A 13,807-nucleotide genomic window follows, 5' to 3' on the forward strand; every position below is an offset into this window, starting at 1 on the left:
ATGGCGCTTGCAACACCAGGGTTGTGGGTTCGATTCCCACGGGGGGCCAGTATGAAAAACAAAAAATGTATGCACTCACTAACTGTAAGTCGCTCTGGATAAGAGCGTCTGCTAAAATGTAAAACGTAGAAGGAGGCATCCTTTATCTGAGTGCTTGAAACAGTTATTTTCCCCATCCTTTGTGAAAATCGTAATCTTCCAGACCCTGTCGACTGTGAGCCTCTTGTTGCGAAAGAGGATCGCCCAGTGTCCCACTCATGACCGTCACTCACCGATGCTCTCTATGCAGTAGGGATGACCTGAAACACAAGACACATAACACAATGTTATTATTTAAATAAAAACTGTGCAGTGTATGAGTGCAAACCCTTGATTAAAGTTAACATTAAGTTAGCAAAGAGAAAAAAAGTAAAGTTACACACCTGAGAGACCTCCGACTGTCCTTCTCCAGGTGGTTCTCTGGACCTTCGGTCTCATAGGAGGCCAAGTGCAGCTCATCCTCGGTGAAGACCGGTGTGGTGACCAGGTACTGGAGGATCTTCCTGTCTCTCTCAAAGGGACACGTCACCTGACGCCACACCAGGAACTCACTGACCTGCTTCGCCAGGTCCCACAGTTTCTATAGAGAAACAGGAAATTAACATTCATTGAAATGAACAATATTGACAACAATGCCCTTTTTGCTCACTACTAAACGCGTAATAGAAGAAGAGTATTGTCCTTATCAGTTATCCTAACAATAATGCGTTTCTGTACATTACAGTAAGACTCACCTCAAAGTTGACATGACCGTTGGGTAGTCGGCTGGCACATCCCTCATTGAGGAAGTAGATGTCCTTGATGAGAAGGCTGAAGAATGGAATGACTATCTTCTCCTGGTTGCTGTGTGCTGTAATAGACCTCTGGGTGGCTCCTCGCAGGGCAGTACGGTAGTTACTGAAGTTACTGGAGGGGTCCATTTGGTGCTCCAGTATGTCAAACTTGTCTGTGTTGACTTTGCTCCAGGTCTTCTTCAGTCGAGACACAGGACTCATGTTCATTCCGGCTGTGGGGAGAGGAGAGCAGGGTTGGGGATCAATTCCATTTCAATTCAGTGAATTCAGGAAGTAAACTGAAATTCCAATTCTAAGCATTCTATTGTAGAATATAGAAATCATTCTAGAGCCCTGTATTGTAACTTACTGATGATGGCCATGAGTGAGTTGAAGTTGCCAATGTTGTAGCATTCTCTAGCCACATCTATGAAGAAATCCAAGGCCCGGGCTCTATGTTTCTTCTTTACTGGCTGGAAGGAAGGAAAACACAAAACCATTGGAACAGAGTGTGAGAAAGAAAGGATGACAGAAAGAGAATGATTGTGGGGAGAGAGACATTTTACATTACATTTACATTTTAGTCATTTAGCAGACGCCCTTATCCAGAGCGACTTACAGTTAGTGAATACTTTTTTTTTTTTTATACTGGCCCCCCGTGGGAATCGAACCCACAACCCTGGCGTTGCAAACGCCATGCTCTATCAACTGAGCTACATCCCTGCCGGCCATTCCCTCCCCTACCCTGGGCCAATTGTGCGCCGCCCATGAGTCTCCCGGTCGCGGCCGGCTGCGACAGAGCCTGGATTCGAACCAGGATCTCTAGTGGCACAGTTAGCACTGCGAAGCAGTGCCTTAGACCACTGCGCCACTCAGGAGATAGAGAGAGCTGAAGAGTGAGAGAGAGACAGAAAGTAAGTAAGAAAGAAAGAGAGCATTCACCATGCATATTTCAGTAGCCACTAGGTAGCTGAGTCTGTTAAACCAAGCTACATAGGCCTCCAGGTTAGTAGTCTTGCGTTTTCGGAAGAAACTCTGAGGGGGAAAAAAAGTTCATGGTTACTATTCAACTTATTATCTAGCTGAATTACAACATGGAACTGCTGTTGGAGCAATCCAGTAAATTCGGTTTATTTTCATGTAAAATGAATGTGGTCTAGAGTTGTTTCTCTCACTCAGTTCTTGGCTACTTATTGGGATGTACTCTGTTGATAATTGTTAATAGGCCAACACAATGATAGTCAGCCACAACCCATTCAGTAGCCTAACCATAATGACTGACATATGGTCTCTTATGTATCCAGTGGAAGGTAGTGGACAATGTTATGTACACGGTAGTGGACCAGGCCTACCTTATGGTTGTCCAGGGAATCTTTCACCCCAAAGGCTTGGATGAATTCCTCTGGTCCGATAAAACTCAGTCTGTCCTGGAATAGGAAAAATCATAAGGTATAATAAGCAAATATTTCTAAACTCAATATTCTTACATAAACGTTACTTGATGGATCAAGTGTATGTATAGGATAAACTTCTAGTTAACAATAACTTCTAATTCAAACAGAAATGCCATTCAGTTTCAACTTCTCTGAACACCACATGTCTAGAAGGCACATATACAATATAATCTCTCCTCACCAGTTCAATGTGTGTGAGTTGCTGGGCTAGTATAAAGGAATCATCACAGACACTGAGGACATCATTCCTCTGTCCGTTCTGCTGCTTGGCCTTCAGAGCGGTGGGTCTTTCGGCTGCGGAGGCGTTGAGCGTGGCGATAGCCTCCTCATACTGACCCAGAGCCGCCAACCTCCGGATCAACCGCTGAGTCATCTGCTGCATGGCCCGCCACGAGTACTGATATAAAACAACATCGAGAGATATGAGTACTGATACAACACAACATCAAGAGATATGAGTACTGATACAACACAACATCAAGAGATATGAGTACTGATACAACACAACATCAAGAGATATGAGTACTGATACAACACAACATCAAGAGATATGAGTACTGATATAAAACAACATCAAGAGATATGAGTACTGATATAAAACAACATCAAGAGATATGAGTACTGATATAAAACAACATCGAGAGATATGAGTACTGATACAACACAACATCAAGAGATATGAGTACTGATACAACACAACATCGAGAGATATGAGTACTGATACAACACAACATCAAGAGATATGAGTACTGATACAACACAACATCAAAAGATATGAGTACTGATATAAAACAACATCAAGAGATATGAGTACTGATATAAAACAACATAAAGAGAAAAATCAATCTACACTCAGTGGCCATTTTATTAGGTACACCATCCCGTTCACAAAAATGGTTCGCTCCTAGAGACAGTGAGTCACGTGGCCATGGCTTGCTATATAAAGCAGGCAGACAGGCATCGAGGCATTCAGTTACTGTTCGATTTAATGTTAGAATTGGCAAAATGACTGACCTAAGCGGCTTTGAGCGTGGTATGATCGTCGGTGTCAGGTGCGCCGGTTCCAGTATCTCAGAAACAGCCGGCCTCCTGGGTTTTTCACTCACAACAGTGTGTAGGGTTTACAGAGAATGGTGCGACAAACAAAAAACATCCAGTCAGCAGCAGTCCTGTGGGTGAAAACAGCTCGTTGATGAGAGAGGTCGAAGGAGAATGGCAAGAATCGTGCAAGCTAACAGGCCTGCCACAAACAGGCAAATAACGGAGCAGTACAACAGTGGTGTGCAGAATGGAATCTCGGAATGCACAACTCGTTGGTCCTTGTGACGGACGGGCTATTGCAGTAGCTGACCACACCAGGTTCCACTCCTATCAGCTAAAAACAAGAAGAAGAGGCTCCAGTGAGCACGTGATCACCAACACTGGACAATTGAGGAGTGGAAAAACATCGCTTGGTCCGACGAATCCCGGTTCCTGTTGCGTCATGCTGACGGCAGAGTCAGGATTTGGCATACCCAGCATGAGTCCATGGCCCCATCCTGCCTGGTGCCAACGGTACAGGCTGGTAGCGGTGGTGTACTGCTGTGGGGAATGTTTTCCTGGCACACATTAGGTCCCTTGATAATAATAATAATAATATGCCATTTAGCAGACGCTTTTATCCAAAGCGACTTACAGTCATGTGCGCATACATTTTTACGTATGGGTGGTCCCGGGGATCGACCAATTGAGCAACGTTTGAATGCCACACCTTATAGAATCCATGCCCCAAAGAATTCAGGCTGTTCTGGAGGTAAAGGGGGGTCCGACACAGTACTAGATGGGTGTACCTAATAAACTGTATGTACCGTATACGCATACTGATATAACAACGTAAAGAGTAGATCAATTTATGTACCGAATACGCATACTGATATAACACAACGAAAAGAGGAGATGAAACAGTATATGTACGGTATATTTCTATATGGTCTAGTACTGTTCCAGCACAAACAACAGAAAGGAAAATCAATATCTATAGATATATCATATACTTACAGATGTAGGATCTTAACTTGATCACCCTGTTGCGAGAGAAATGTCCTGCAATGCAGGACATTTAAAATTTGTAGTGTATTCAAGGTTTAAAAAGGCTTCTAAAGTTTGTAATTTCCACTTTAAAATGTCAGATTTGATTTACCCTAACGGAAAATATATAAAACCATACAAAAAATGTCCATTAAAAATCAACATAATAATTCAAATTTCCTGTTGCTGCAGGATTACTTTCCTGCTGTAGCGAACTGGCTCAAATTAAGATCCGACATCTGTATCTACGCTGATATAACACATAGAACACATGGAACACATAGAACACATAGAACACATATAATGACATACAGTAACACATGAGTGACACATATTTGTAATGATATAACACTATCAACACAAGGCAGCAGTTTAGTTCATCCTTGATCAAGCTCAATTTGTGATAAACAAGGTGTCTGATGTCAAACTCAACCGTAACTGGTCAAATTAGATGTCTGATGTCATGTCTATTGTCTCTAATGAGTCAGTCAGTCAGAGGTTATATCAGGGTACTGACCTTATCTCTATTGACCAGTCCGCCAGTCAGTCAGCCAGCCAGCCAGCCAGCCAGCCAGCCAGTCAATCATTAAGTCAGTCAATCAGAGGTTATATCAGGGTACTGACCTTATCTCTATTGACCAGTCAGTCAGCCAGCCAGCCAGCCAGCCAGCCAGTCAATCATTAAGTCAGTCAGTCAGAGGTTATATCAGGGTACTGACCTTATCTCTATTGACCAGTCAGCCAGCTAGTCAGCCAGTCAGCCAGCCAGCCAGCCAGCCAGCCAGCAATATGTTATATCTGGGTACTGACCTCATCTCCTCTGGCCAGATGATGGCTCATCTCTTTCAGACAGCGCATCATCCTCTCATCTCTGAAGTCATAGGGAAACGTCTCTGTCCACTCTGTCAGCAGCTGCACGATCTTTGGAGCAACGTCCCGTATTCTGATCTGAGGACAGCAAGGAGAAAGACATGCCAGTGTTAGAGACACTGTAAAGAGGTGGTGTCCACTCCTGGTTGTTAAGAACAACTGTGTGTGTGCTGTGTGTTTGTGTGTGTGTTCCTGCAGGTTGGTGTCTGTGTGTTTTGTCTTTTATATGTGTGTGTGTGTGTTCCTGCAGGTTGGTGTCTGTGTGTTTGTCTTTATATGTGTGTGTGTGTGTTCCTGCAGGTTGGTGTCTGTGTGTTTTGTCTTTATATGTGTGTGTGTGTGTGTTCCTGCAGGTTGGTGTCTGTGTGTTTGTCTTTATATGTGTGTGTGTGTGTGTGTTCCTGCAGGTTGGTGTCTGTGTGTTTGTCTTTATATGTGTGTGTGTGTGTGTTCCTGCAGGTTGGTGTCTGTGTGTTTGTCTTTATATGTGTGTGTGTGTGTGTTCCTGCAGGTTGGTGTCTGTGTGTTTGTCTTTATATGTGTGTGTGTGTGTGTTCCTGCAGGTTGGTGTCTGCGTGTTTGTCTTTATATGTGTGTGTGTTTGTGTTCCTGCAGGTTGGTGTCTGCGTGTTTGTCTTTATATGTGTGTGTGTGTGTGTGTGTGTGTTCCTGCAGGTTGGTGTCTGCGTGTTTGTCTTTATATGTGTGTGTGTGTGTTCCTGCAGGTTGGTGTCTGCGTGTTTGTCTTTATATGTGTGTGTGTGTGTTAGCTACCTTATCAAGCAGCAGGTCTCCAGATCGATGCTGCTCCACACACAGGTGACAAAGCCGAGACATGAGCTCATAGGGGTGGAGGAAGAGACGGGAACTCAGCAGGAAGGTGAAGACGTACGACCTCTGATGGAGAACAAGAAAAAAGATAATCAACAACAACTCATGTTGTCATCAACCCAGCATCAACCCAGCATAAACCCAGCATAAACCCAGCATCAACCCAACATAAACCCAGCATAAACCCAGCATAAACCCAGCATCAACCCAGCATCAACCCAGCATAAACCCAGCATCAACCCAGCATCAACCCAGCATAAACCCAGCATAAACCCAGCATCATCCCAGCATCAACCCAGCATCAACCCAGCATCAACCCAACATAAACCCAGCATAAACCCAGCATAAACCCAGCATCAACCCAGCATCAACCCAGCATCAACCCAGCATAAACCCAGCATCAACCCAGCATCAACCCAGCATCAACCCAGCATAAACCCAGCATAAACCCAGCATCAACCCAGCATAAACCCAGCATCAACCCAGCATAAACCCAGCATAAACCCAGCATAAACCCAGCATCAACCCAGCATAAACCCAGCATAAACCCAGCATCAACCCAGCATAAACCCAGCATCAACCCAGCATCAACCCAGCATAAACCCAGCATAAACCCAGCATCAACCCAGCATAAACCCAGCATCAACCCAGCATCAACCCAGCATAAACCCAGCATCAACCCAGCATAATCTGGCACATTTCCTGCTATTCAGTGGTCACTTCTGTTAATAATATACTGTACATAGTCTACCCATTTTTCCTTGAAGAACATAACTTATGGATGCTTTATGGACTTTGTTAGTACACACAACACAAAATATAGCTGTATTCTATTTGGCATAACAACAGGTTGTAAAAGTCCATTGTTTATGTTTTAAATTGTTGTCATTTGGACCAGAGATAACATCACTAACATCATGTTCTTGAGAATATAACTTATAATGCCTTATGAGCCTAATTGTCTTTACCCTATCATAACCCCAAATATGTTGGTATGATTCCATGGCTCATGTTTTATGTTGTTGTTGTTCCAGAGATAGCACTCACATCAGGGTAGTAGTCCACTGTGGGAACTAAGTGTTGTATTAGGGCCTCCAGGGAGCCAGAAACAAGACTGTTGTCATGGTAGCACATGTCCCCGTAGCTCACTTCCATGGGCTGGTGGTATTTGTTGAGATTGATGTTGTTGTTGTAAGGGCTGGGGCTGAACTTGCCAGCGTACGGTGTCGTGGGAGGCATATTGACCTGCTGAAAATATACAAACAATGTTAAATATTTGTTCTTCTTCTCTTAAACTCCTAACTGATCACTCAATGTTATTTCCCTAAGAAAGATATTGTGTGTTTGTGTGTGTGTTTGTGTGTGTGTTTGTGTGTGTGTGTGTGTGTGTGTGTGCGTGTGTGTGTGCGTGCGTGTGCGCGTGTAATTGAGAGAGAGAAAAGCTAAACTGTAACAATTTATGTAATAACTACTGGCAGTGTGTGTGAAATTACTATAATGTTACCCTAGTACTGTAAGTCTACACCATGCTGGTATTAGCCTGACTGTGCCACTGTCTCATTCACCCGACATCCTGGCACATCCTAACCCTGATCTCTCTCTCCCTGCTGGCTTCCTTAACACTGTTAAGAGATTAAAAGTGCTTTCTTCTTTACTCTGTTCAAACAGGTATATAGGACCCTACACACTCTACGCAAACAGAGCCACAGAGCATCGTATACAGTCCGTTCCAAAATTTGAGCCGCACAAAAGTACGTAGAACGACGTAGAAAACGACGCTCCGTCGCTGCGTTTACGTAGTTTGCATAGTGGCCTTTAAGGCGACCTGCTACAACAGGGGCTGATGATCTACCACACAATAGAGCCATTCAACCAATAACCCCCCATCATTACTCCTACAGGGACCCCCCACCCGGTAAAGATAAGATCTACACTGTAACGGAAAACTGTAAATGATATAGAAATGTTAGGGTATTATCCACAATAAAATACTGAGTCGGACGAGAGGGATTTGCTCCAGACACCCAACAGGGCCCTCATCCCCGTTATTCGCAGTAGAAAGAAAAGGAGATATCGTGGAAGGAGATCAGGGTGCTTGGTAAGGAGCCGGCGACGAGTAGCTAATCTGCCTTTGCCATCGATACTACTGGCCAATTTACAATTGCTTGATAATAAAGTGGACGAACTACAAGCACGTATATCCTACCAACGGGACATTAAAAACTGTAATATCTTATGTTTCACCGAGTCGTGGCTGAACGAAACATGAATAACATACATCTGGCGGGTTATTCACTGTATCGGCAGGATAGAACAGCAGCCTCTGGTAAGACAAGGGGTGGCGATCTATGTATATTTGTAAACAACAACTGGTGCACGATATCTAAGGAAGTCTCGAGGTTTTGCTCGCCTGAGGTAGAGTATCTCATGATAAGCTGTAGACCATACTATTTACCAAGAGTTTTCATCTATATTCTTCATAGCTGTCTATTTACCACCACAAACCGATGATGGCATTAAGACTGCACTCAATGAACTGTATACGGCCATTAGCAAACAGGAAAACGCTCATCCAGAAGTGGCGCTCTTAGTGGCCGGGGTCTTTAATGCATGGAAACTTAAACCCATTTTACCTCATTTCTACCAGCATGTTAAATGTGCAACCAGAAGGAAAAAACCTCCAGATCACCTTTACTCCACACACAGAGATGCGTACAAAGCTCTCCCTCGCCCTTCATTTGGCAAATCTGACCATAATTATATCCTCCTGATTCCTGCTTACAAGCAAAAACTAAAGCAGGAAGCACCAGTGACTTGGTCAATAAAAAAGTGGTCAGATGAAGCTACAGGACTGTTTTGCTAGCACAGACTGGAATATGTTCCGGAATTCTTCCGATGGCAGTGAGGAGTACACCACATCAGTCACTGGCTTCATCAATACGTGCATCGATGAAGTCGTCCCCACAGTGACTGTACGTACATACCCCAACCAGAAGCCATGGATTACAGGCAACATCCGCACTGAGCTAAAGGGTAGAGCTGCCGCTTTCAAGGAGCGGGACTCTAACCTGGAAGCTTATAAGAAATCCCTGCTATGCCCTACAACGAACCATCAAACAGGCAAAGCGTCAATGCAGGACTAAGATCGAATCGTACTACACCGGCTCCGACACTCGTCGGATGTGGCAGGGCTTGCAAACAATTACAGACTACAAAGGGAAGCACAGCCGCGAGCTGCCCAGTGGCATGAGCCTACCTGACAAGCTACATTTCTTCTATGCTCGCTTCGAGGCAAGTAACACTGAAACATGCATGAGAGCATCAGCTGTTCTGGACGACTGTGTGATCACGCTCTCTATAGCCGATGTGAGTAAGACCTTTAAACAGGTCAACATTCACAAGGCCGCAGGGCCAGAAGGATTACCAGGACATGCGCTGACCAACTGGCAAGTGTCTTCACTGACATTTTCAACCTCTCCCTGTCTGAGTCTGTAATACGAACATGTTTCAAGCAGACCACCATAGTCCCTGTGCCCAAGAACACTAAGGTAACCAGCCTAAATGACTACCGACCCGTAGCTCTCACATCAACACCATTATCCCAGAAACCCTAGACCCACTCCAATTTGCATACCGCCCCAACAGATCCACAGATGATGCAATCTCTATTGCACTCCACACTGCCCTTTCACACCTGGACAAAAGGAACACCTATGTGAGAATGCTATTCATTGACTACAGCTCAGCGTTCAACACCACAGTGCCCTCAAAGCTCATCACTAAGCTAAGGACCCTGGGACTAAACACCTCCCTCTGCAACTGGATCCTGGACTTCCTGACGGGCCGCCCCAAGGTGGTAAGGGTAGGTAACAACACATCCGCCACGCTGATCCTCAACACGGGGGCCCCTCAGGGGTTCATGCTCAGTCCCCTCCTGTTCACTCATGACTGCATGGCCAGGCACAACTCCAACACCGTCATTAAGTTTGCCTGATCACCGACAACAACAAGATAGCCTATAGGGAGGAGGTCAGAGGCCTAGCCGTGTGGTGCCAGGACAACAACCTCTCCCTCAACGTGATCAAGACAAGGAGATGATTGTGGACTACAGGAAAAAGAAAATGACTGAGCACGCCCCCATTCTCATCGACGGGGCTGTAGTGGAGCAGGTTGAGAGTTTCAAGTTCCTTGGTGTCCACATCACCAACAAACTAACATGGTCCAAGCACACCAAGACAGTCGTGAAGAGGGCACGACAAAACCTATTCCCCCTAAGGAGACTGAAAAGATTTGGCATGGGTCCTCAGATCCTCAAAAGGTTCTACAGCTGCACCATCGAGGGCATCCTGACTGGTTGCATCACTGCCTGGTATGGCAACTGCTCGGCCTCTGACCACAAGGCACTACAGAGGGTAGTGCGTACGGCCCAGTACATCACTGGGGCCAAGCTTCCTGCCATCCAGGACCTCTATACCAGGCAGTGTCAGAGGAAGGCCCTAAAAATTGTCAAAGACTCCAGCCACCCTAGTCATAGACTGTTCTCTCTGCTACCGCACGGCAAGCGGTACCGGAGTGCCAAGTCTAGGTCCAAGATGCTTCTAAACAGCTTCTACCCCCAAGCCATAAGACTCCTGAACATCTAATCAAATGGCTACCTAGACTATTGCAAAAACCTTTTGAACACTAGTGGGTGCATGGTAATGTTGTTTCTGGCTCATTAACATATTTGGAGGCGTGCCTTGTAAGAGGCTATATTTGTTGCACCCGTGAGTGAGAATGCTGTACCAATTTAACGCTTATGTGGTTATAGCACCCCATCAATTAGTTTAGGGGACAGATTGGAGTGGCAGCAAGTCTTAAACAGTAATAGTTGAGCATTTTTCAATGTCCTTTTGGTCTATTTAGCTCTGTGGTCGCTGCAGTTTGGAAGCTGTTCTTAAGGCCTCTAGAAGTGCTAGTGATATAAAACACCTAAAATTAAATAATATACTGTAATTTGTAAACACTTTACCTAGGAGCCAACCTGCTTGCACCAATCCCTTGTATTGACAGAAAATTACTGTGAAATACAAACCCCTCCCCTCAATGGATTTCATTCATCCATTCATTACGATTACGATAGCATTTACTTTTTTTTATACAGTATAATACAGTCAATTTTACGGTATTGTACTGCGTCATTACATAGCACTTGCTTTGATATCGTATTTATATTACAGTAGGAGTACTGTAATATGAAATACAGAATTTTACTTGCCACCGAGCTGCCTGTAAGCTACTATCAAATTCACAGTAACCCCTTTATAGTGTACTAGATAGAGCCTACTACATTTGAATGAAAGTGGCATTCTCTGACTGAGGCAACAGGCTTACACTAAACTAGCCTGTCTGGGGTTGAATGGGTTTAAAGGTTTATGTGGAAACAGATAAGAACTGAATCTATCTGATAAAAGAGCAAATAAAATAACAGTCACAAAATAAGTAATAAAATAAGACTGATATGCAGTATATTATACTGTATCCATCTTGGATATAACGTCCAATAAGATGGATATTGTTTATAAAATGGAGGGAATAAGATATCTAATTCCCACACATGTCCCACCCTGTTTTGCCTGTTCCCTAGTCTATAAAAAGATAAGAACTGAAAATCTGATAGAGAAGCAAATGTAGAGTAATAAAATTAGATGGATATACTGTATCCATATCAGACATAGTATCTAATAAGATGTTTTTAAGAAATCTCATGTCCACCCTGTTATGTTTATTCTCAGCCCAGCCTACTGTATCCAGCTAACTGTAGCCAGCTAACTAACCACTGTACTATACTGTAGCACAGACAGGATAATCACAACCCACCCAACCCACTCCTCTGGCACTGTTTATTACTCTTGACTCGCGCGGTCTGATTATGTGGAAAGCAGTCTTCCATAGAACCCTCCTGGGCTGAACCACACTCAGTCACAACACTAGTGAGTAACGTTAACGTAGGCTATTGCATGCCAGGCAAGTAATTACACAGGCAGGCATTTGCTGCAGACTAAAGCAAAACAATAACACAATTAAAGTACCAAAAAAACTGAAATTAGCTTAAATTATATCAGATATGAGTGACTGGGATTTGTAAGTGCTTTTGCAAATAATTAGTATTTGTAAAAGTCAAGATCTGCCATCATAAGTCGTTTTTGCCTTCGCTCAAAGTGCAACCCTCAAACCCATTGAAAGCACTGTAATTCATAGGTCAAATAGAAAGCTATTGGGAATGCATAGCATAGCTTAACACTTTTGTCTGGAAAGTTCCCAGCATGTTGTCCTTGTTACAGTGGACATATTGTGATCAACTTACCCCGACTAGAACATAAAAAGAATTGTAACAGTATAAAAATGATGTAGACTATGTGTATCAAATACAACTATTCCAAGTCTTTGCAAAACAAAATCAGATGTAAGAAATTAATCCTTCAAAGATATTCCTCGGAAATATGTGCACAACAAGCACACGAATATTACCGATCAGTGTTTTCATAGCGTGAAATTCCTATTCGTATAGTCCATCCATTGTGTCCATGCAGTCCTTTGAATCACAAGTCATTTGAAACTGTGACCACCACCAGCCGTATTCTAATGACTTGCAGAAAGCGGCGAAACAGCTTATAATAGGCTTAGAGGCTGATCGTTCTTCATGGCAGTAAGCCAATCACAGGGAAGAATCGGAAAAATCGAAACGTTAGCGCACTCTCATTGGTCAGTTTGCCATCCATCGATTCTCTTTGAACGACATATGACCATAATGTTCCATGTAATGTTTTGTGAGAAGGAAAACAGGAAAATGATATTTGCTAGAAAGATAGAGGGAGTGTGTGAAGGCACATGGCATGGCCAGGTTGTTTGCGCTATCCAACAGCTGTGGTACACCATAGGGAGTGTAAAATATGTCTAAATTATCTCAGAATACAGTAAACTTTGCAGTTTTACATTTCAAAATACTTTACAGTAAGAATAAAAAACACTAAAACAGTCGTGCAATTATTACACATTTTGGCAAGGACCAAAGCAACAATCACACAATTTCAACTACTGTGTTATTACAAATTATTAGTAATACTTTCTAACAGATTTATATAAACTATCTATAAACTGATATTTAACCATTTATAAACAATTTATAGACCCTTTATAAATGTTACCAATGTATTGGTAATAAAACAATGATACAGCAATTGGACATAAATCAACTGAAATGCCAAATTCACCATATATCATGACCAGTGAAAGTTGTTCAATGGAACTTCAGAAACAAACAGACCTTCATGTTTCCTGATAGCTGCAGGTGTTTTAGTAGCAATGATGCGCTTCCATCAACAGTGAGCATGTCCTCTTACAATGAGAGCCTATATGGAGGAGGTCAGAGACCTGGCAGTGTTGTGCCAGGACAACAATCTCTCCCTCAACGTCAGCAAGACAAAGGAGCTGATCGTGGACTACAGGAAACGGAAGGCCGAGCACGCCCACATTCACATCGACAGGGTTGTAGTGGAGCGGGTAGAGAGCTTCAAGTTCCTCGGTATCCACATCACTACAGAATCTACATTGTCCACACACACCAACACAGTTGCGAAGAGGGCACGACAACGCCTCTTCCCCCTCAGGAGGCTGAAAAGATTTGGCATGGGCCCTCAGATCCTCAAAAAGTTATACAGCTGCATCATTGAGAGCATCTTGACTGGCTGCATCACCACTTGGCATGGCAACTGCTTGGCATCCGACGCTACA

General features: G+C 43.7%; 1 protein-coding gene across 5 annotated transcripts; it reads right to left on the reverse strand.

The window, feature by feature from the left end:
- Positions 1-48: 48 nt before the first annotated feature.
- LOC121573477 (ras-GEF domain-containing family member 1B-B) lies at positions 49-12,639 on the reverse strand. 5 transcript variants are annotated; one of them, XM_041885507.2, is made up of 11 exons: positions 12,545-12,639; positions 7,082-7,279; positions 5,978-6,100; positions 5,144-5,281; positions 2,448-2,663; positions 2,165-2,239; positions 1,755-1,847; positions 1,183-1,285; positions 774-1,045; positions 423-619; positions 49-299 (listed from the first exon to the last, which is right to left on the reverse strand). In XM_041885507.2, exons 2-11 carry the CDS (start codon positions 7,271-7,273, stop codon positions 269-271), a joined length of 1,440 nt encoding a protein of 479 aa, XP_041741441.1. In that variant the 5' UTR covers positions 7,274-7,279; positions 12,545-12,639; the 3' UTR covers positions 49-268. The 5 variants fall into 5 exon arrangements, with proteins under 5 accessions (XP_041741441.1, XP_041741440.1, XP_041741443.1 ...); XM_041885506.2 differs by having other exon boundaries at positions 7,082-7,282; XM_041885509.2 differs by lacking the exon at positions 12,545-12,639 and adding an exon at positions 12,381-12,527.
- Positions 12,640-13,807: the final 1,168 nt, after the last annotated feature.

Source organism: Coregonus clupeaformis, chromosome 9, assembly GCF_020615455.1.
Source record: "Coregonus clupeaformis isolate EN_2021a chromosome 9, ASM2061545v1, whole genome shotgun sequence".
Classification (NCBI taxonomy): domain Eukaryota; kingdom Metazoa; phylum Chordata; class Actinopteri; order Salmoniformes; family Salmonidae; genus Coregonus; species Coregonus clupeaformis.

Bases quoted from the DNA above. Each gene is read 5' to 3' on its own strand.
- LOC121573477 (XM_041885507.2), bottom strand. From the start codon at position 7,273: ATGCCTCCCACGACACCGTACGCTGGCAAGTTCAGCCCCAGCCCTTAC. The intron at 2,664-5,143 runs GTCAGTACCCAG...GTTTTATATCAG, and splicing joins ATCTGGCCAGAGGAGATGAG to TACTCGTGGCGGGCCATGCA. The intron at 300-422 runs GTGTGTAACTTT...CTTGTGTTTCAG, and splicing joins GACAGTCGGAGGTCTCTCAG to GTCATCCCTACTGCATAGAG.